This window comes from Macaca nemestrina, chromosome 19 (genome assembly GCF_043159975.1).
Source record: "Macaca nemestrina isolate mMacNem1 chromosome 19, mMacNem.hap1, whole genome shotgun sequence".
NCBI classification, from domain to species: Eukaryota; Metazoa; Chordata; class Mammalia; order Primates; family Cercopithecidae; genus Macaca; species Macaca nemestrina.
In genome coordinates this window covers 79,288,445-79,313,056 of record NC_092143.1, presented here as the reverse complement: position 1 = coordinate 79,313,056, position 24,612 = coordinate 79,288,445, and the positions used below count along the sequence as shown (strand labels likewise).

Genomic DNA, 24,612 nt, shown 5'->3' with positions numbered 1-24,612 from the left:
AACAATGTTCTGTACTAAGGAACCGGAACCTATCAATGAATCAAAATTAGACTACCTTCTCTAGCTCCTCCACACGGGACTTCTCCATCTACGGCTCCACCAAAAGCAGTTTAAAGTAACTTACGCAATTTTCCCTAGTTAAAGTAACTCATTCAAATTTTCTAAATAGTTTTAATAAGGTGATACAGTTTTAATTGTGATGAGTAGAAAAGTAACAGTAATAACTTCTATTGCCAACCTCAAAGTGAAAGTCAAAGGCATACAGGTCCATGAGTAGTGCACATGTTTTCAAAGTCCACAGTATTACTGTAGTCATATTATTGGTGTCACACTTCCTCCCTAAAGGTGAGCTTCGTTAAAGGAAAACTGTATAAACCATGGACTTCTGTTTGTTATACGCTTTACATTTTCCATAGAAAAATAAGAAATTCAGAAGTACCAAATAACGTGTGTGTAGGTATTCGAGATTTGCTTAAAGATGGTCAGCATAAAGGAAAGGAAGGCGATATGGTTTGGCTGGGTCCCCATCCAAACCTCACCTTGAATTGTAATAATCCTCACGTGTCAAGGGTGGGACCAGGTGGAGACAACAGAATCAGAGGGTGGTTTTCTCCATACTGTTCTTGTGATAGTGAGTGAGTTCTCAGGAGAGCTGATGGTTTTATAAGGGGCTTCCCCCTTTGCTCGGCTCTCACTTCTCCTTCCCGCCACCATGTGAAGAAGGACTTGCCTCCCCTTCTGCCACGATTGTAAGTTTCCTGAGGCCTCCTCAGCCATGTGGAACTGTGAGTCAATTCAACCTCTCTCCTTTATAAATTACCCAGTCTCAGGTAAGTCTTCATTAGCAGCATGAGGACGCACTAAGACGGAGGGAGAGAGGGAGAGCAGGAGAGGGAACAGATAAAAGCAGTCTGTGGAAAGGTTGGAGACAGGTATCTCACGCATCCTTACATTATTCTCGGTATACATTTGAAACTCTCCATAATAAACAAAAGTTCTTAACCAGGTATGTGTCCCACCTGTCTACATACTCCCACCAAACTGGGATTTGTCTTGTCCTATCTAGAATTGGCTTCTGCCTGTCTGAAGATATTAGGCTTGGCTCCACAGCACAGTGCTTTGTTTTCTGCCCTGCATCAGAGCTCCTGAGGACACCAGGGCAGGTCTGAATAGGATCAAGGAAGCAGGCGTTTTCTTGGAGACACAGGCAACTGTTTTCCAGCAGCTTCCCCTCAGACCCACTCTTCTTTGCGAAAAACAAGCTCTTCTACCAGCGGATGCGCACCCTGCGGGCTGAGCCACGCTAAGCCAAGCGAACACAGGCCCTGGCTCCCAGCTGCCTCAAGCCAGCTTGTTTCAAGAGCCATTTAACTCTCCATTAAGTTGATTTGATGAGTTCCTGGATGGCCACCAAGTCCACCGAGAAAAAAACTCTCAAACAGCAAGCACATCATCATTTACCGTACCCATTAACTGATTTGTGAGTCTGTGCTGCTTGGCACAAAAGTAAATCATTTTTGTTTTCTTATTTTCCTTCCTGTCCTTCCTGGGTTGGGTGTGCATTAGTTGGTGCTCAGTCGCAGTTTTCTATTTAGCTGTTATGTCCCTTTTATGTTTCCCATCCCATAATCTTTTACTTAGCTGCACAGTTTGCTCTTGCCATTCAGGTAATTTTTGCCCTGGAAAAGCAGCCAGTTCCTTCTATTAAGGAATCCAATTGAAACCCATCCTTTAAACATTCTCAAGTGTTAACAATAGAATAAAAGGTACTTGCTATTAAAAGCAATTTATTTGCAGTTAGGAAAGCAGAAGCTGAACAAAGAACACTGATGGATGACTGAAACAAGAGTGTTCTCATTAATTCCACATGGACGGCAGGGAAAAGGACAGCCAGACAGCCAGACATAATTATTCCTGAGTAATTAATGCCACTGTAATGAACCAAGGTCCTGCAGTCCAGACATCTAACTTCATGCAGACCACCTTCAAACTCCTTCTACCCATCCCACTTCAAAGTGTTCCCCATCCCCAAGTACCTGCATGCATGAACCTGTGTAGTAAGAACATTTGATGGGGACTCAAGAAAATCCTGGCCATGTCCCTTAACCATTCTGGGCTCTGGTACTGCCCTATGTAAAAGGGGTCAATTTAGGGTTGCTCTGTGGAAAGAACGGAGTCTGCGGTGAGAAGACCTAAGAGGCAAAAGATCTGGTCTGGTGTTCACTTTTCAACTCAACTCAACAAATGTAAGGGCAACTAGGACATCCCAGGTGCTGCCTTAGGCTATGGCTGTGGATTCAACAAGCAGGACCACACAACCCCTGCCCTCAGGAAGCCTAGAGTCCCACAGCTTCATAAGAGGAGTAATCTAAAATTGAGTTCTTTCGGCCAGGCGAGGTGGCTCACCCCTGTAATCCCAGCACTTTGGGAGGCTGAGGCAGGCAGAAGTTAGAAGTTAAGAGACCAGTCTGGCCAACATGGTGAAACCCTGTCTCTACTAAAAATACAAAAATTAGCTAAGTGTGGTGGCGGGCACCTGTTAATTCCAGCTACTGGGGAGGCTGAGGCAGGAGAATCACTTGAACCTGGGAGGTGGAGGTTGCAGTGAGCTGGGATTGTGCCATTGTACTCCAGCCTGGGTGACAAAGTGAGACTCTGTCTCAAAAAATTAATTAATTAAAATAAAAAATTGAGTTATTTCATTTCCTTGGGCCTCATGGTATTTGTCCCATGAGGGTGACAAAATAATCCGCCTGCCTCACAGGGCTGTAACAGAGTTTGGCCACTGTCTTGCTTCTTATGGATTTCCAAATGCTTCAGAGGATTGGTTCCTGCGTCCCTAAACACATATGAGTAACAGAGCTCTAAAGACTGGATTTTGATTAATGGGAAAACAACCTGCTTTAAAAACAACTTAAAGATAAGTGAGTAAAAAGAGCAATATACAACTGTTTCTTGACTAACCAATTACTATGATGCCTGCCTCCAAATTCACTCAGCAGGATGGGCTGAAGGAGACATTAACATCTTTTACAAGGACAAAGCAATTGTTATAATTACAGCCAGAAAAGAAATGTTACTCTCATTTCCTCTTTACAATCTCCTTGGCCGGGCGCGGTAGCTCACGCCTGTAATCCTAGCACTTTGGGAGGCGAAGGCAGGCGGATCATGAGGTCAAGAGATGGAGAGCATCCAACATGGTGAAATCCCATCTCTACCAAAAATACAAAAAAATGAGCCGGGCGGGGTGGCATGCGCCTTTAGTCCCAGTTACTCGGGAGACTGAGGCAGGAGGATTGCTTGAACCTGGGAGGTGGAGGCTGCAGTGAGCCGAGATCAGGCCACCGCACTCTGGCCTGGCGACAGAGCAAGACTCCGTCTCAAAACAAACAAACAAACAAAAATACAAAAACAATCTCCTTAATGCAGATACTTGTGGCAGCCCTCCTGGTATCAGCACTTAAACCCACACACAGGCCTCCCCTCCTAGCAGAAGGCTGTATGACCAGACAGTGCTGTTTCACAGTGTTCTCCCTGAACTTGTCAGTTTCTCAATTACTCTGACCTCTCTGAATATGAAAGACGTTGTTGTTGATCTCCAAAAGATGCATTCTCATTATTAACATGAGAAGAAGAATCCTAGGCAGTGTAGGGTATCTCATAAACACCACAGATATGCACAGGAACTCTTTGTGGGAAGCGCATTCATATTCTAGCAGAAAACCTTTCTATGTCGCTTCTCTTCCACCGCATATGCACGCCCACCCCAAACGTGCTTGGAGGGTGTGCTGTCTGGTGACACAGTCCCCTGCCTGCTCCTGACTAGTATCCTCACCCCTGAGCATCCCATATTTCAGGGTGTTCTTGAATTTTTAATTTTTTTTCTTACTCTGTTGCCCAGGCTGGAGTGCAATAGTATCATCAAAGCTCACTGCAGCCTGGAACTCCTGGGCTCAAGAGATCCTTCCGCCTCAGGCTCCCAAGTAGCTGAGACTGTAGGTACATGCTACCACACCTGGCTAAATTTTTTAATTTTAATTTTTGTAGAGGCAAGGTCTTGTTGTGTTGCCCAGGCTTGTCTTCAATTTCTGGCCTCAAGCAACCCTCCCACTTTGGCCTCCCCAAGTGCCTGGGATTACAGGCATGCTCCGTCATGCCTGGCCAGGATGTTTTTTTTAGATGAACAAGCGACATGCACCAAAATATACTAAGTCCAGACTTCAGGGATGTCATCTATGAGTTAAGTGAACTCTCACTTCAACATAGTATTGGCTGTCCAAGGTTTTAACTTGGGTTTCTTACTCTGTTGAACCTAGTTTTCAGATGTCATAGACGCTGCAGAGGGGAGGTTAGCCAAGGACTGTGTGAGCCTCCCTATCCACTCTCAAAGCAGTGCGTCCTTATCAATGCACCAGGTAGGTCTAACCTGACTTTAAAAGGCAGTTATTCCCTATAAAAAGCAAAACTGTATTGTGCGGAGGAAAAGGAAGAGAAACTCAAAAGAAGTGTCTCTATTTTCTATTCTGAAAGCAAAAGAAATGCCACACCATTGTTCTCTGCTAATCATATGAGGTCAACTGGACCTCCAAGTCTCTCCCAAGGTCGTTTTTAAATTATTAGTGTCCACTGGCCAACATGTCTGTCTCAAAATATGAAAGAGCACCACCTAAAAAATTATGCTATAAATCCACAGGGCTTCACATTAAAAGTACCTATAAAAAAGGTTTTACAAAAGAAGACAGAAATCACCTCCTTACTCATGAGTTTCCCACCACACGTAAACTGGGAATTATATGTAAACACATGTGTCATACCCATAAATCCAAAGAATATTAGTGTATAGAGTAACTTAACAAGAACAACAAACATTGTCTTCTAGCCAATGATTAATGCATACAATTATTTTTAAAAACTGCACCAATAACCTCAGAGCCCAGGTGGGAACGGGCCCCTAAGCTTTGCGGTGAGAGGAGGCCCACCCCACCGCGTAGCCACCCAAGAGAAAGGAGAGGCGTTCTGGTTTGGAAATGCAAGACCAGGCAAAACTTTCGGAAGGAAATGATACTAGCTATGAAATTATTGACTAAACTGTTGCTTCTTAAATACTATTGAAGGAGAAATAAGAAAAATGAAAAAGTATGTTGTTGATTCTTTGAGACCAACACACTCCAGTAAGACTGACATGATGGCTGCCTAAACCAAACTCACTTTTTCTCATCTTGCTGACATGGCTCCAAAAAGCAACAGACAGGAAAGCCAGCCCACCGGCCAACTGGAGTCATGGGTCAGATGGGCCATGACCTTGGTTTAGTAGCAAATTCTGTCCTGCAGTTGGTAACGGAGCCCTGCACGACCCCAGTCCTTGAGCAGTTCTGAAAGCACTGAGGGGCTACCTTCCCCCATGTGTATGTCATGGGACTCGAACCCACTGCTCAATCCTCAGCCTGCACTGTTTATACAGCATTCCCTCTGTCATCGTCTCAGCCCTGAGGAAACTGAGGGAGACCCCAGATGCCTGGCTGCCCTCGCGAAACACGCACCCTGATGGCCAGCCCAGACCCCACGGCCGTGACATGCCCCTCACTGCCCAGCCCAGGGTTTGTTAAAGATACAAGAAGCTGTTGGAACCAGCTGTGAATTTTAAATACAGGTACGAAGTGAGATTACTACAGGAAGCTTCTTAATGCTTTCTCTAAACCCATCCTTAAAACTCGTTAAACTTCCCTGTCTCTGTTTAAGCTATTTACTAAATGTCAAAACAGAGCCTAGTGCAAGAACTCAAGAAAACTTTATCATGAACATCAGCGACTCTCTTAGTTTGGTTCGTTGCTGCGAAGATGAAAGTGAAGGGTGGTGCCAGCGTCCTGCGTGTGAATGTCCCGTCCAGAACTTCACTGCACAAGGGAATACGCAGAGTTACAGGCAATATCCAGTGCAGCTCACAGGAATCCTCCAAAAAGGTGTCCTCTGGAGTCAGACATAGTGGCGAACAGCTCTTCAAATCCCCTCACGCCTCCTGAGGTTTCTACTCAGGTAGGAATATTTGGGGCACAGGACATAACAGGGCTTATCCAAGGGAACTTTAAAAAGACATGGATATAGACAGCCCCCAATGTATGATGGTTCCAGGTATAACTTTTCAACGTTACTGGTGGAAACCTGACTGTACAAATCATTGTACAGTCATTCTGTTTTTCACTTTCAGTACAGTATTGCAATCGATTACATGAGACACTCAACACTTTATTATAAAACAGGCTTTGTGTTAGAAGACTTTGCCCAACTGTAGGCTAACGTAAGTATGCTGAGTTTGTTTAAGGCAGGTGAGGCTAAGCTATGACATTCAGTAGGCTAAGTGTATTAAATGTATTTCTGACTTACTATAGTTTCAACTTACAATGAATGGGCTTGTCGGGATGTAACCCCATGACAAGTCAAGGAGCATCTACACATACCATATTTCACTGAATTTAAGACGCACGGTGTCACATTTTAACATCTCTGAACTCAGGCTGCATGTTATGATCTATGGCATGTCATCATGTAATTGGCAGCATGCTCTACTTTCTCCTAACGGTGTACCTTTCAATCAATGGCAGAGCAGGTGAAATATGCTTTGTCCATAGAAGCAGCTATACCCTGGCTGCTTATGTAACACAGGATTAAAAAGTGAGGAGAAGGACTTTTATTTGTCTTCTTTATTTTGTACACACACAGCCTTAATATATGATAGTAGACAAATTTATACATTTCACACAAATACTGCTGAATTTCCCCATTTCTTTTCAGAAAAGGAAAAGTGATTTTGGTTAAAAATAAATACATAAAGTATTTGCTCTGTCCCCTACAGTCCATGGCTCCTACTGGCGCAAGGTCCTGTCTGCCATTCACAAGTTGTATGACCTGGGGCATGCCACTTACTCTCCCTGAGCTTTGATTTTTCTCAAGGGGAAGTGTGCCCTGACACTGGGTTGCTTTGAGCACTGGAAAACACTCAGCCCGTGGCTCTGAGCGGGCCCTCACTCATTCAGCTCACACGCTCTTATCTCCCACTTTCATTCAACTCCCATCCCTACCTCCACGCCCACCCCCCCAACTAGAGGAATTTCCAGAAGTAATGCAGAGTAAGCCTGCCCAGGCTGGCAAACTCCCCTGAACCTCCTCCTTTATAGAAAATGTGTTCTACCACCCCTAGAGCAGCAGGGATCAAACGAAACCCGGCCTTTGAAGGGGATGACTTGAAAAAGGCAGCCAGGAAGGACAGGTCAGAGACCACCCACATTCCAGCAAGGGTTCCCGTCCTGTTAGATTCCGTCTGCCATTGACCCACGGAACAGAGCCACACAGATTCAGTGCCATCTTTCACAACAGCCAGAACAGTGTGCTCTTCAGCTGAGCTAAAGGGGAAGAGGACAGAGGAGAAAAGAAACTGAAGGTGGCGGAGGAGTGGAGTGGAACTGATGAGTGGCAGGTTCAAATCCACCGTAGACAAAGGCCATCTTCGTGCATATGCTAGAATCTGACCTCAGATTTGCTTTAGGAAAACTGTAACAGGAAACCATATAGTTATTGTCCTTTACAACTTCTGTAGTCCTGGAAATATAAAACTCATGATTGGGAACTTACTAACTCATTAATTATATATCATAGCTAAATTGTCTGGGGCCTTGGCTTTCATGGAAAGAGGTCATTTGTCCAAACAAGTGACTCCGAAGTCTCATGTTCACAAAATGCCAGTTTGGGAAACTCCTACTTTTACCCTTCATTAATCTGACCAACTCCCAGCCCCTCTCCTGGTGGAAAATTGTTAGCTTCCGTGAAGGAGATGCTGTAGGCACACTGCTGCTGACCTGAAACCACCAGCGAAGTTCTAAAAACCACAGATGCCAGGGTCACCAACCCAGGGTCTGATGTAAGAGCCAGGGTGTAGCTTGGGCAGCAGGATTCTTAAAAGCTCCCCAGGGATGCTACCGTGCAGCCAGGGCCTGGCATCACTGGCCAAAGGGCTTGATCCCAGGCACGCACTCTACAATCTTTCACCGCCTCAATAAAAGCAATGGCACAAGAAACCACTTGTCGAAACCTGCCCCTGGCACTGCCACCCTCTAATCTTCCCCCAGAAAAGGGCCCAAACATCTATAGAGTCACTTAAAAGGGTGTTTTGCAAGAGGTTGAGAATGAAGGTGAACATGGGTGTCACCTTCTACCCATCTCATCAATCAGCTAGAAAATGCAGGATACCCTTCAGAAAATACATAACGAGCCAAGCTGGAGACTTCACGGCGATGGCTCTGGAGCAGGGTGTGACCCGAGACAGTAAGAAGGGAGAGACGAGAGAGTTTTCCTAGGTGCTAGAACATACCTTGTGCAGCCAACCCACAATCTTGTCAAACACATCCTTCAAGACAGTTGAAATTCTTCAACACCAAGTACTCGGGGTCAAGCAACGACTCTTCCCTCCAAAGCTTCAGGGGAGTTGGAGGGGAAAAGAGTTCTTGATTGTCACAAATTGGGGAGGGGGGTGCTACTAGCATCTAGTGGGCAGAGGCTAGGAACATCGTTAAGCATCCTGCAGTCCACGGGACAGTCCCCACAACGAAGCAGGACCCAGCCTACAACGGCAGCAGAGAAACGCTGCTCCAGGCGGATTACTCAAGTGATTCCTCAAGCAACCCTCACCTGTGATGTTTCCACGAGGGTTAGATGACAACTGGGCCTTATTACTTAGGTGACCCTGTGAGTAACCTTGTTTACAAATAAGTTCAAAATAATGTTTATGGCTCTTTCTCAAGGGAAGATAAAAATGACACATCCAAACCCAAACCAAGATTCCTACACGAGAACCCTTGGAAACAAACAAGAAACTCTGAGTGTTACTTCAAAATTGAAAAGTAAAAAGGGCCTGGCCAAGCCCCAACTCTGACCCAGCCGGCTGGCCGGCCCACTCCCACCCGCGAGGACCCTCCTGTAGCCGCCTCGGTACCAGTGCTTGAGGCTCTCAATTATTAACAGGATGCTAACGGCCAAGCACAGTGGCTCACACCTGTAATCCCAGCACTTTGAGAGGCGAGGTGGGTGGATCACTTGAAGTCAGGAGTGCGGGACCAGCCTGGCTAACATGGTGAAACCCCGTCTCTACTAAAAATACAAAAATTAGCCAGGCATGGTGGCAGGCATCTGTAATCTCAGCTACCGGGGAGGCCGAGGCAGGAGAATCGTTTGAAGCTAGGAGGCAAAGGTTGCAGTGAGGCAAGATCACGCCACTTCACTCCAGCCTGAGCGACAGAGAGACTCTGTCTCAAAAACAAACAAACAAACAAAAAATGAGGCCAACAGAAATAGGGACTTGTGAAAAACTGTATCATCTTTAAATTCTAATGTTTCCTATAATTTACAAAAACAATACATGGAAGATTTTTCAGCAGTGATTTTGTTTCTCTCATTTATGAAAAAAAAGCTTTACTAATCCCTATGAATAAACACAGAGGACCAAACACTCCCCAGCCTCATCTCACCTCGGCCCACCAGGTGGTCTGACAGTCCCGAGGGCTGTCCTGCGCCCTGACTCCCAGGCACCGCACCCTCAGCTCTCACCTTCCTCCCTCCTGCCAGGAGAGATGAGCCACGTGTGATGGGAAAACAACTGGCAAAGGTCTACCGCAGCTGTTCAGCGCTAAACGGTACACAGATAGATGTCTGCTAAATGAACACGGCTTTGCCTGGGCGACCACAGCACATCCGCACCCAAAGATGAACAGTGTCTACGTTCAAATGCCAACTGCCTGACGAACGCCTTCCCCATTTCCTGCTTCCCTTGTCCCAGGAACACTGCTGAAGGTCACACAAAAGCATATCTAGGACGCAAGGAATAAGCACGCACCTAACTGCCCCCACCCCCAACATTCTTTCAGGGGAGAATGACCACCCTGTACAAACAGCCATGGGGAGCGGCGCCCTGCCAGCACCTAGGGTCCGTCCTTTCTCTGGGGCTTATCCTCAGGTCAGAATTCAAGTACCACCTGATTACCTGCCCAACAGGGACAGACACTCAGTTGGGCTGTGTAACTGTGTGCGGGTAACTCGGCGCCTTTTCAGTGCTGAATGATTTTGTATTACTAGGGAGAAAAAACAATACAACTGCTTATTTGGCTCACAGTCATACCATTTCAGTGTACAACGGCTCACCTGAGTCTGAGCAACACCAAGAAAGAGCACTTGGCCGGGCGCGGTGGCTCAAGCCTGTAATCCTAGCACTTTGGGAGGCCGAGACGGGCGGATCACGGGGTCAGGAGATCGAGACCATCCTGGCTAACACAGTGAAACCCCGTCTCTACTAAAAAAATACAAAAAACTAGCCGGGCAAGGTGGCAGGCGCCTGTAGTCCCAGCTACTCGGGAGGCTGAGGCAGGAGAATGGTGTAAACCCGGGAGGCGGAGCTTGCAGTGAGCTGAGATCCGGCCACTGCACTCCAGCCTGGGCAACAGAGCGAGACTCCTTCTCAACAAAAAAAAAAAAAAAAAAAGAAAGAAAGAGCACTCAGGCCGCAGAGAATACCACGGAGTATTTTCTAAGCATTTCTATTTCTCTGACTCTTGATTTTGCGCTTGAAGATAAGTTACCTAAACTAGCCAAACACAGTAGCTCACACCTGTAATCCCAAAACTTTGGGAAGCTGAGGTGGGAGGATTGCTTGAGCTCAGGGGTTTGAGACTAGCCTGGCAACACGGTGAGACCCAGTCTCTACTAAAAAAAAAAAAAAAAAATTAACAAAATTAGCCGGGTGTGGTGGCACACGCCTGTAGTCTCAGCTAGTCGGGAGGGTGAGGCAGGAAGACTGTTTGAGCCCAAGAGGTCGAGGCTGCAGTGAGCCATGATCCCTGGGCAACAGAGCGAGACCCTGTCTCAAAAAAATGAAGATTAAAAGAATAAAGTTACCTAAATTATATTACATCAATAACATGACTTGTAGCATATAAATTCAACAGACCCCCAAGAGATTCAAATATAAATTTTGAGGCGGGACACAATGGCTTACGCCTGTAATCCCAGCACTTTGGGAGGCTGAGGCAGGCAGATCACTTGAGGTCAGGAGTTCAAGACCAGCCTGGGCAACATAATGAAAACCCGTCTCTACTGAAAATACAAAAATTAGCCAGGTGTGGAGGTGCGCACCTGTGATCCCAGCTACTCAGGAGACTGAGGCAGGAGAATCACTTGAACCTGGGAGGCCGAGGTTGCAGTGAGTTGAGATCACACCACTGCACTCCAGCCTGGGTGACTGAGCGGGACTCCGTCTCAAAAAAAAAAAATGTGTTTTTGAGAAGAGCAGTAGTTTCTATTTTTCCCATAGAACAGACAATGCTACAAATTTGATGCAGTTGACTGCCTAGTGAAAGTCTAAATTATTCAGAAATATGTGCTGTCTATATTTTAATTATTATTATTATTATTTTTTTCTTGAGATGAAGTCTCGCTCTTGCCCCCGAGGCTGGAGTGCTACAATGCAATCTTGGCTCACTGCAACCTCCGCCTCCCAGGTTCAAGTGATTCTCCTGCCTCAGCCTCCCGAGTAGCTGGGATTACAGACACCCGCTACCATGCCCGGCTAATTTTTGTATTTTTAGTAGAGATGGGGTTTCACCATGTTGGCCAGGCTGGTCTTGAACTCCTGACCTCAGGTGAGCTGCCTGCCTTGGCCTCCTAAAGTGTTGGGATTACAGGCGTGAGCCATCGCACCTAGCCTATTTTAATTATCATTATTATTTATTTTTATTTTTTTTTAGACGGAGTATCACTCTGTCGCCCAGGCTGGAATGCAGTGGCACTATCTCGGCTCACTGCAAGCTCCGCCTCCTGGGTTAACGCCATTCTCCTGCCTCAGCCTCCCGAGTAGCTGGGACTACAGGCACCCGACACCATGCCCGGCTAATTTTTTGTATTTTTAGTAGAGACAGGGTTTCACCGTGTTAGCCAGGATGGTCTCGATCTCCTGACCTCATGATCCACCCACCTCGGCCTCCCCAAAGTGCTGGGATTACAGGCGTGAGCCACTGCGCCTGGCCAATTATTTTTAAGAAAAGCGACTGAAGCACAGTGGCTGTTTCACTACAAGTCAGAGGTTCCATTCTAACATGAAGGTAAAATGTTGAAACGCCCTGCACATTATCAGAGATTCGCATTTTCCAAGAAAGGCTCTTAGAGAAGGGCAGAAATAGATGGATCTTCAATCTCTTGGGAAGTCTGCAAAGTAACAGGTTGCTCACATAGCATAGCTGTGTCTGATGCAGCCATCCCAAGGGTGCCATAATCTGCCCTAAAAGGTCCCCCGGAGCCTGCAGTGCTGTGGGTGAGACTGCACAGGAAATAAAAAGAAGGCAGCTGTACGGCACACAGGGCACAAGCCGGTGTTGTCCAAGCCCGGCGAGGAGCCTGGCTGACGTTCAGGAAGTTGATGAACAGAAGCGGCTTTGCTTATCACTAACCAAACAGGGCAATTTCATGACTCACAGTCATTGTCAAAAAGCTTGACCTACAGTGGAATTACTGGCTTTTATTAACTATTCTGAGGTAATGATATAAAGAATCAGAAATTCCTCAGCAAGAGATTTTTAAATGATGTTTTGGCTCTTTCTCAAGGGAAAATAAAGATGATAAAACCTTCACCCATGGAACAAATATTTATCCAGTGTTTCATAAGGATGAGGCTATGTAGAGACACACAGACATACCGAAAGCAAAGAGGTGAGTGGGCCAAAATGCCATTGAGGGACCAAATGAGACTGGCATGGACTCCATACCAAGAAAGCACTTTCAGGACATACACAGCTAAGAGATCAAGGCTGGGTGGCTCTGGCAGAGATCAATGGAACACAGCAGAGAACCCAGAAATAGGCCCAAACACATGTGCCCAACTGATTTTTGACAACAATGCAAAAGTAATTCAATGGAGGAAAGGTGGTCTTTTCAACAAACGGTGTCAGAGTAACCGGATGTTCACAGGCCAAAAAAATGAAACTTGACCTAAGTTTCATACCATATACAAAAATTAATTCAAAATGGATCACAGACATACATGTGCAATGTAAAACAATAAAACTTTCCGAAAAATACAGAGGAGAAAATATTCAGGACGTAGGGTTAGGCACAGAGCTCTTAAAATTGATACCATAAAAGGAATCATTCGTAAATTGGCCTTCATAAACTAAAAACTTTTGCCCTGAGAAAACCCTGTAAGAGGATGAGAAGACGAGCTACAGAGTAAGAGAAAATATTTGCAAACCATATATCCAACGGAGGACTTGAATCTAAGATACACCAAGCTCAATGGCTCACACCTAAAATCCCAACACTTCGGGAGGCCAAAGCAAGGGGATCACTTGAGTCCAGGAGTTTGAGACAGCCTGGGCAACACTGCGAGACCCCAGCTCTACAAAAGATTTTCTACAGTCAGCTGGGTGCGGTGGCGTGTAACTGTAGTCCTAGTTACTCAGACGGCTGAGGCAGAGGATCCCCTGGGCCCAGGAGTTCAAGGTGGCAGTACACCACGATTATACCACCGTACTCCAATCTGGGTGACAGAGGAAGACCCTGTCTCTAAAAAATTTTTAATTAATTAACTAATTTAATGTACAAAGAACTCTCAAAACTCAAAAATGAGAAAAAAATATGCTGGGATTACGCCTGTAATCCCAGCACTTTGGGAGGCTAGGGCAGGAGGATCCCTTGAGGCCAGGAGTTTGAGACCAGACTGAGCAAAATGGCAAAACCCTGTCTCTCCAAAAAATATGGAAATTAGCTGGGCATGGTGGCACTAGCCTGTAGTCCCAGCTACTTGGGGCCAGGGGTGGGGGTGAAAGGCACTTAGGCGAGAGGACTGCTTGAACCCGAGGAGGTCCAGGCTGCAGTGAGCTGTGATCACACCACTGGACTCCAGCCTGGGCGACAGCAAGACCATGTCTCAAAAAACAGTACAATAAGCAAGCCATCCAGCTGAGTGTGGTGGTTCACACCTATAATCCCAGCACTTTGGGAGGCTGAGGCGGGTGGATCACCTAAGGTCAGGAGTTTGAGACCAGCCTGTCCAACATGGTGAAACCCTTGTCTCTGCTAAAATAAAAAAAAAATTACCTGGGCTTGGTGGCACGCGCCTGTAAGCCCAGCTACTTGGGAGGCTGAGGCAGAAGAATTGCTTGAACCCCAGAGGTGGAGGTTGCAGTGAGCCAAGATCGCACCACTGCACTCCAACCTGGGCGACAGAGCGAGACCCTGTCTCAGAGAAAAAAAAAAAAAAAAGAATGGGCAACATAAGAAGGCCCCACATGAGACTAGCATCAGTTTTAGAAAGAATACAGGTGATGAAATACGATTTGAGAAAATTTCACTATCGAACACTATTTGGAGTGAAAACTCTCCAGATTTCATGACAGATTTAATCAGACTGATGGTGAATGCTGAGCAAAATAAGAATAAATCTAGACAAAGCGGACAGAAACTATAGAATACCAAACACACACAAAAAAAGTATAAGAGTCATCAGGAAGTAAAGACAGATTAGCTACAAAAATAAAAATTATGCTGACAGCAGACCTCTCTATAGCAAAATAAGCCAAAAGATAATAAAATATTATCTTCAAAGTGTTGGAATTACATGCCCAACTAAATAGATTTCAAGACATTATGAAATGAAGGCATTTCAGGCAATACTGTTTACTGAAAAGAACCCCTGAAGGACGTATTAAAAGATCAGCAAGAAGGAAACCGAACTCAGAGGAGTGACACTCAAGAAGCAATGATAAGTAAACAAACTGGCAATTAAACTAACTGTAAATTAATCTAAACAAGCATTAGCTATTAAATAAGTTTTTAAAAGGTCATTTTAAAAAGATGAAACTAAAATGATATAAAACATATGAAAGACAAGATTTGATTAAAGTTGAAGCTTTCTAAGATGGTTGTATTCTTCAGGAGGAGAATACAGTTAATGATTAGTTTAAAACTTCAATTCAAACATGCATATTAAATATGTGAGTAATCATTAAAATAACAAAAATAGAATGTATAACTTCCCAACTAAGACACAGAATTTAAAACTCAAACAGAAGTCAAAGAAAGAAAGAAAGGGGAGAGGGAGGGAGGGAGGGAAGGAAAGGAAGGAGAGAGGGAAGGAAGGAAGAAAGGAAGGAAGGAAGGAGAGAGAGAAAGAACAAGCAGGGAAAATAAAGAAATAAAATGCGGCCGGGCGCGGTGGCTCAAGCCTGTAATCCCAGCACTTTGGGAGGCCGAGACGGGCGGATCACGAGGTCAGGAGATCGAGACCATCCTGGCTAACACAGTGAAACCCCGTCTCTACTAAAAAATACAAAAAAAACTAGCCGGGCGAGGTGGCGGGCGCCTGTAGTCCCAGCTACTCGGGAGGCTGAGGCAGGAGAATGGCGTGAACCCGGGAGGCGGAGCTTGCAGTGAGCCAAGATCACGCCACTGCACTCCAGCCTGGGCGGCAGAGCGAGACTCTGTCTCAAAAAAAAAAAAAAAAAAAAAAAAAGAAATAAAATGCAATGATAGAAATAAACTCAAACCATCAGTAGCCACAATGCATATACATGGATTAAATTTATCAGTTTAAAAAAGAGAGAGTCTCGGATCGCATTTTTAAAAAATGTAGCTACATTCTATTCACAAGAAATACACAGAAAACATAATGACATAGAAAAATAGAAACTAAAGAAACCATAGAAAAGCTATCCCAGGCTATGCAAAGGACATGAACAGACATTTCTCAATTGAAGACATACAAGTGGCCAAGAAACATGAAGAAATGTTCCACATCACTAATCATCAGAGAAATGCAAATTTAAACCACCATGAGATATCATCAAACACCAGTCAGAATGGCTGTTATTAAAACACCAAAAAACAGCAGATGTTGGCATGGATATGGAGGAAAAGGAAGTCTTATACACTGTTAGTGGGAACGCAGATTAGTACAACTCTATGGAAAACAGTACGGGGAATTTCAAAGTAGTAAAAATAGAACTGCCATTCAACCCGGCAATCTCACTAATGTGCATCTACCCAAAATAAATCATTATATAAAAAAGACACCTACGCTCGTATGTTTATTAAAGCAATATTCACAATAGCAAAATCATGGAATCAACCTAAGTATCCATCAATAGACGATTAGATAAAGAAAGTGTGGTATATATACACAATGGACTACTACGCAGCAATAAAAAAGAATGAAACCCTGTCTTTCGCAGCAACACGGATGGAGCTGGAGGCCATTATCCTAAGTCAAATAACTCAGACACAGAAAATCAAATACTGCATGTTCTCACAAGTGAGAACTAAACAAACAGTGGGTAAACATAGACACAAAGACGTAAATAATAGACACTGGGGAGTCCTTAGGCGGGGAGAATGGGTGGGATGCTGGTGAGGGTTTAAACAAATTATCTACCGAGTACAATGTTCACCGTTTGGGTGGTGGGTGCACTAGAGGCCCAAACCTCACTATTGTCCAAGATACTCATGTAGCAAACCTGCACACATGCCTCCGAATCTAAAATTGAAAAGAATTTTTAAAAGAATTACCAAAACCCTGGGGTTCAGATCACCACCATCTCTCTCAAGGATTTACTGGAGAAGCCTCCTAACTTGCCTCCTCTTCTCTCCCCTTTTTATGGACTGAGCATTTATGCCCTCCCCCAAATTCATATGTGGAAGCCCTGACCCTCAGCGTGATGTTCTACGGAGGTGGGGCCTTGGCCCCATGATGGGGTTAATATCTTTATGAAAAGAGGAAGAAACACCAGAACATGTGCTTGTTGCTCGCTCTCTCTCTTCTCTTATTCTCACTCTCATGCTCTCTGCCATATGAAAACACAGCAAGAAGGCAGCTATCTGTAAGCAAGGAATAGGGCTCTCACCAGGAACCACACTGACTAGCATTTTGATTTTCAACTTCCCAGCCCCCAGAACTGGCAGAAATAAATGTCTGTTGTTTAAGGAAAAAAAAAAACAAAACAAAACAGAAACAAAAGCTATCCCAAGCCAACACTACCCAAAAGAAATTTGGTATAGATGATGAAAGCAGATAAAAAAGACTTTACAGCAAAAAGCAATACATTAGAAGAAAGAGGTCATTACCAACTGATAAAGGGAATAACTCATCACGAGGAAGAGTCCTAAATCTGTTTTCACTTAAAAATTTGGCATCAAAATACATAAGGCAAAGTTTGACAAATTACAAGAATAAAATTAAAATACATAATTATAATGGGATAAAAAGATATAAAGGATATAGAAAATTTGTATACAGTGAACAAATGAGTTAACACATTTTCCCAAATTCCAACAATACACTAATGAACTATAAATCAATCTTATAACCACCATTAAAAAATTTTTTTAACTGAATGGAAAATATCAGAGTGCACCCCAAATGACAAAGGTAAGCATTACCTTGTTAAACTTTTGTTTATAGTTGTATATTGAGTGATGATGCCCTTTTTGCTGTGGGTTATAATTGAAGTTTGAAGTCTTCAATCTAATAGATTTAAATCAAAGTCTGCACCCCAAAACACGTTCCTCTCAAGTACACAGGAATTATTACAAAATCTGATGATTTACTATGCACAAAAGAAGTCTCAACCAAACCCAGGGAATCCATGTCATTTTCTGAGCTTGAGAAAAGGCGGCCACAAGAAGCCATCTCTTAGTTGGTTCCCTGGGACTCTTTTCAATAACCTGAGCTCACCGGAATGATCTAGAACATGTCTCTCATCCCTGTAAGTGCTGGCTAACCTGGCTAGTTGTTATTTGTGTCTAGCATGTAATAGAACTCTAAAAATTGGGGGTAGAATGAAATATTGTTCAGTGAAAGAATTAGGGCAATCTTAGAAGTGGAAACTAAGCCAAGGTTAACCATTTCCTACTTTTTGAGAGACTCCGCTATACGTAGAGTTGAATACTAGAAGAAATATATCAGGAAAAAAAAAAAAGGTTGAAAATTGTTTGAGCTTTGGTACAAGCAGAGGGCACGTGGGTGCCTGGGGTCACAGACTCCAAGAGTGAACAGGCACAGGATGCCAGCGAGAAGCTGGCTAGTGGGAAGGGACAATTCTAGCCAGATCAGCCCTTTTTTATCAATAGAGAAAGTAACTTTTCAAAGACACACCTCTAGCAGTTCAAAAAGAATCAGAGTGCACAGTCCCCATCAGCCTTCTAAACCGCTCTTCCATTTCAGGCCAATGTCTACAGCCCTGGAGTGGCAAACCCAACAGCGTGCCAGGGATGGGTCAGGGGGTAATAGGCTGCTGTGTCATGTGAAAGAGTTAGACAAGCCAAGACAGGTCTGTCTGTCTAAGCAGAGTGAGATGGTCAGAATTTTGGCATGCAGCGAGAAAAGGAAAGGACTAGAAATCGTGTATACATTCAACGTGCGTGGTCAGCCCACACTGTCAGCTCTCAAATACTCGTCTGAGGTGGGGGACTGGTAAAAGTATGGATAGGCTGGAGAAAGAAAAATCTTTTTTTTTTTTTGAGATGGAGTTTCGCTCTTGTTGCCCAAGTTGGAGTGCAATGGCATGATCTCGGCTCACTGCAACCTCGGCCTGCTGGGTTCAAGCAATTCTCCTGCCTCAGCCTCCCAAGTAGCTGGGATTACAGGTGCGCACCACCACGCCTGGCTAATATTTGTATTTTTAGTAGAAACAGGATTTCATCATGTTAGCCAGGCTGGTCTCGAACTCCTGACCTCAGGTGATCCACCCACCTCAGCCTCCCAGAGGTTAAAATTCACATAACAGAAAACAAGCCATTTTCAAGGGCACAACTCAGTGGCATTTAGTACATTCACGGGTTGTGCAGCCACCACATCTATCTCGTTCTAAAACATTTTCATCACCCCAAAAGGAAACCGCCTGCCCATTACGCAGTTGGTTCCACTTCTCCCCTCTCCCCAGCCCCTGGAAACCACGAATCTGTTTTCCGTCTATATGAATTCATCTACTCTGGATATTTCTTATCAATGGAATCAAACAATATGTCTGGCTTCTGTTACTTAGCAGATTTTCAAGGTTCATCCATGTTCTATCAGGTATCAGTGAGAAAGAAATGTCCAAAGCCTGCAAAAGCCAAACCTACAGCACTGAGCCAGCAGCTGAAGAAGGGAGAAGAGGGTTAAGGGTAACGCCATTGTCAGCCTTGGGGACTGAAAGGACTCAGGGACCGTTACACAAATAGGAGACAGAGAAGGTGCAGGGTGGGGCAAGGGGCGATTAGTTTCTTCTGGACAGAGTCTACAGTGCTAGGAAAAACTCATATTGGAGATGTCCACTAGGCAGCTGGAAACAGTCTAGAGCTTCAGAGAGAAGGGAATGGTGGCTCCAGAGGAAAAAAAGCACGGAGATGCTGTCTCACAGACCCCTGAGGCCGAGGGGATACACACACACCTGCGACAACTGCTGCTGCTCAGACACACAACCCATGAACTGTCCTTGCCGTTTTCAGGAAGTCACACATCCATTTACAAAACTCCAGGGGTGAACAACAAAAAGTGAGGCTCAGGATAGAAAAAATATTACCCTCACCCCAGAGCAAAGCTTAGCCTGTTTGTACTGGCTTTTGCAAAAAGAACCAATTCACAAAGACAGCAGTTGGCATTTTCCAATAAATATTTCCTCCACCCCCTTTGAACCTTGTATCACGAGATGCCATCGTTCTCTGCTTCCAGTTTAATCTACCAGCATCTAACCCTCCTGGGACTCCTGTCAGTTTTATGATTCATTTAGAAGTTTGGTGTAAATATACGGTCCCACCACGCTGACTGCAATTCTGGAAGTAAAATACTTATTTCATCCTAATTGAACAATTCCTCTCAGTAATTCTAACCTACAAAGGGAGGGCTGATCCCTCTCCATTCTCTCCTCACATCCACCCTGAGCCGGCATCAGGCTCTCTGAAGATCCTTGTCTCACCCTGGCCTTGCTTTTGAATGTCAAGAGCAACAATAATTGTTTCTTCCTCCAAAGAGATGCCAAGTCCTACACAAATCCATTTAAATGTATGCAAAAGAATCTTCACCTACTTAAAATATAGATTTATATGTTTATGTATTTATACACAAATGTATACACATATAAAATTTTATAAAATATACTTCTATGGTTGACTCTTGAACAACGTACGTTTGAACTGTGAAGGTCCACTTACACTCAAATCTTCTACCTATGCCACCCGAGACAGCACGACCAAACCCTCCTCTTCCTCCTCTATATACTCAACGTGAGGACTATGAGCATGAAGACTTTTACGGTGGTCCATTTCCACTTAATGAATAGTAAATATTTTTTCTCTTCCTTCTGATTTTAACATTTTCTTTTCTCTAGCTTTATTATAAGAATGCAGTACATAATACATACAACATACACAGTATGTGTTGATTGGCTATTTTATATCAGTAAGGCTTCCAGTCTACAGTAGGCTATTATTAGTTAAGTTTTAGGGGAGTCAAAAGCTATATACATTATTTTCTCTTTTTTTCTTTAAGAAACAGGGTCTTGCTGTGTTGCCCAAGCTGGCCTCAAAGTCCTGGGCACAAGCAATCCTCTCGCCACTGCCTCCCTAGTCTCTAGGACTACAAGACATGCACAGATTTTCAACTGCACAGGAGATGACCCCCATGCTCCCCATCCCCACGTTGTTCCAGAGTCAACTGTAAACTATTTTCTCTACCCTCTAACTGTTAAGGTCAGGCTCAAACTGAGAAAGGAAATTATTCCAGCAAACTTAGAACAAAGGAATGGGAGGGAAGTAAAGTACCAGCAACTGGTACTTTAATTGAGGCAGAGCTCCTCAGTTAGAGGACAAATTCCTGGAGTCCTGGGGGCAGATACAAGTGTAAGTTAAGGGGTGAGGGTTACCTGTGATGAAAGCAAGCTCCCAGAAGCTAACCTCTTCCTCTGGGAGGCCACCTCATCTCCCAGGCACGCTCTGATCACACAGCTCTATGCTCTGCTCCCTCATTCATTCCTCCACCCAGCATGTTCCAGGCACTGTTCCAGGCATGAGGGCCCCACAGTGAGCCAGACAGACAAAGCCCCTGTCCCTGCCCCACAGAGCTTGTGATCCGAAGGGGCACCAGTAAAGGAGGGCGGGGATGAAAGACAGAAAGAAAACACAGCATTGTCAGATAAGCGGTGACAATAGACAAATAATGTCCCAGAATACGTATGTCACATGGGAAGGTGAACAGGGCTGGCCAGGGTGGAGATGGGGACAAATTTCACGAGTGTTGAGGGGAGGGGCTGAGTGAATCTCAGGACCCGAAAGAGATAAGGGAATGAGCCACAGGTGAGTGCCTGGAGAAAGAACCTTCCGTGAGGATATGCGTGGGAAGAGCAGGGAGGCCTAGGCAGCTGTGAGCAGAGGGGTGGGGCAGAAGCAGAGAGGGGCATGCCTGCTACTTTGCTGTGATTTGTTTATTATCTATGCACCTGATTGAAATGGAGGCGCCCTGAGAGCAGGGCCTGCACCACACACGCACAACTCCACCCAGAGCCTTTCGGGCCAGAACCAGGTACGGCGGATGGGAGGGAGCATGGATAGGGAAGAACCGGGTGAATCAGGAAACTTTTCCAAAGGAAAAATGAGCCGCTAAGCAAGGCTGTTGGCAGGTGCAGGTAACGTGCCAGAATTCACTGTAAGCTTAAAGCCTTCGCCAAAGGCTTTTAATTTCAACACATGCAGGACATTTTCCAAGAAAACACTCTGCTTTAATCTTATAATGGAAGTCAATAACAAAACAGGATTCGCATTGCTGTATGCACATGAGAAAAAAAAATTCATTTTCCAGACTACTTTGCTAGAAAAATCACTCCCTAAAATTTAAAAATGTCTATATTTAACTCATTTTAGCTACAGAGGTGGCATACATACATTGTCTGTTTACACAGCTTTCATAGACAACCATAACATACTTTCCAGTTCACTGGAGAAGACTCTGGGGAAAAAAGCTACTTCTTAATTCTGTATTCTAGCAATAATAGCCTCCACTTGGACACATCAAAGGAATTAATGGTCAGCTCATCTGAGTGGTAATTACAAAAACTAGCTTTAGACCAGGCCCCAATAAGCCTTTTCTATAAAGGGCCAGATAGTAAATATTTTAGGCTTTGTAAGCATCACACAGTATTGAATCCATAGCCTTCTTTACTTTTGGAGGCTTTCTTTCCTGCGAGTTTTGCTTTTTTGCTTGTTTGTTTACCATGCTAGGAAAAAAATGTAAAAACAACCTAACTTCTGAGCCAAACAGGCCACGATTTGCCAACCCCGGCTTTCGACCACAACGAGAAGGGGGCACGTGGAGTTCCAAGCTCCTCCTTATTAAATCCAAAGGGGCAGGAGCCCCACGGTTCTGGATTACCTCTTTCAGTCTCTCCAGCTCATTCTGGAGGGCCTGTTTGGATATTTCCACTTCAATCATCTGCTGTCGGAGAGTTTCGTTTTCATCCTCAGCTTTAGCGCGCTTTTCCTCCACCGTCTTCAGTTCGTGGTGCAATCTGACAGATACATCTTTGGCTACCTGCATCGACCCACAGAGATCATTATCAGGATATGAGGCTTTGTGTGTGCTAAGGGTACTATCAGACAACGTCAGAGGCAAAAACATTAATATGATATTGCACCACATAGCAAAGACCCTAGCAGTACATAACCGACCTATTTTTAAAAGGAGGAGGAGATTCGTTTAAAAATGAAATCAACATCTGGACTAAAAGGCCACTCCGGCTGGTCTGATAGTGGTGCATTATCAGAACGTGCTAACATTACTGTCACTAAAGTTGGTATACAACCCCCCCAACTGCTAAAGTTAAATGGCTTTAAAATAAATAGTTTTTAAAGCCCACTTTGGATAACCCTCCTCCCCCATAGATGGTCACCACGAATGCCAATTCTGCCCAGGCTCACGGGCTTTAAGCGAGAAATTTAAATAATAGTAAACAAATAAACATTTCTATTCACTAAAGTAATACCGAACCCACCTGCTAACAAAACAAATAAGTTGCCTGTAATCCCAGCACTTTGGGAGGCAAAGAAAGGAGGATCACTTGAGGTCAGGAGTTTGAGCCCAGCCTGGGAACCACAGTGAGACCCTGTCTCTAAAAAAATTATAAAAATAAAAAATAATCCAGGCATGGTGGTGCCTATAGTCCCAGCTACTCGGGAGGTGAAGATGGGAGGGTCGCTTGAGCCCAGGGAGTCTGAGGTAATAGTGAGCTATGATGGTGCCTCTGCACTCCAGCCTGAGTGACAGAGCAAGATCCTGTGTCTAAAATAATAAAAAAAAAAATGCTGCATGCTTAAGATGTTCAATGTAGTCAAGTTTTAAATTTTGTACTGTGGCTCTGGTATGGTAAACCATTTGAATGAGCAAAGCAGTTAAACATGTTTACTTTCTAAAAGCAAATGAGGAAAGAGGCCTTGTAAGAGAAATATAAATCACCCTTTATTACACCGAATGACATTTTGTTAGTGGTTTATAACTTTGGTAGAATTACAGAGGTTCTTTTCCTGTTATCACACTGAAAGGCTAGATGAGATTTCACAAGTACTCTGGTAATAAAGAGAACAGTATGCATAGGGATGAACAGAATTCATCTCTAGATAAATGATTTGATAATCAGGTCATGAGGGCCTCACTGCCCACGGAGAGACAATGGCATAAAGTCTGGGATTTCTTCCCATTATTCCCACTTCTCCCAGTGGTTCTCAAAGACACCTTAGACAATTTGTGATGATTTCTCCTGGCGTTAGATCCTCACTACACAAGTCTCGCTTGGGTTATAGGAATGTCAGGATTTCTGCATCCTAGAAACCTAAATAACAATAAAAAATGTGAAGTGATATGGTCAACTTTTACGAGTGGCCTTTGACTACACTGATAATAGATTTTTTTTTAAATAGATTTTTTTTTAAATTTCATATCTTTCAGAGTTTCTGCAGAATTTCTATCCAATTGTCAGACCCATTGGCATGTATTAATTCTTTGTTATCGCAGATTATTATCATTTTTTTAAAGTTAACATTATGACAAATTTAAACCTTGGGCTGTCAAAGTCACACAACTACACACACTCTATAAGCCATAAAGCAAACCAAGACTGTTTCTGCTGCAATCTGTAGAGACAGACACAAGCAGGGAAAAAACACCAGGGCAATGTGCACGTGGCCAGCCAGTCCTGCAGCCTCGGGGGTGCACGCACCACCCTTCTCACTCACCTTCAAGTCCTGCTCCAGGCTTCGAATAAGCTCGCCATCCACCTGACCTGTCTCAGCCACTTTCAGGCTTTTCTGCTCAGCTTTCCGAAGACGGTACTGCAGGATTCGGCAGTTTTTATTAGCACGGTCCAGTTCTCGCCGAAGTTCCTGCAGCTGGTAAACATCTTCCTCTAAATAACTGTCTCTCATCTCTTCCATCTCAGCACGGAGTTCATCTAACTCATCCTATGCAAACCAGACAGAGAAGATTTATGAGCCAAGTACATCAAAAAAGGATGGTGTGTCTCTCCTTCATCCCCGCTCCTCAATACTAAATATCAAAAACCTGCA

General features: G+C 44.3%; 1 protein-coding gene across 13 annotated transcripts in view; it reads right to left on the bottom strand.

Moving 5' to 3' along the window:
- LOC105478868 (microtubule crosslinking factor 1) overlaps positions 1–24,612 on the bottom strand; it is a 124,992-nt gene that overhangs the window by 88,734 nt on the left and 11,646 nt on the right. For all 13 annotated transcript variants that reach the window (XM_011736591.2, XM_011736586.2, XM_024791965.2 and 10 more), the window contains exons 2-3: positions 24,283–24,507; positions 22,427–22,585 (exon numbers count right to left, since the gene is read on the bottom strand). In XM_011736591.2, coding sequence (XP_011734893.2) covers positions 22,427–22,585; positions 24,283–24,507 — 384 coding nt within the window. The remainder of the gene's footprint in view (positions 1–22,426; positions 22,586–24,282; positions 24,508–24,612) is intronic.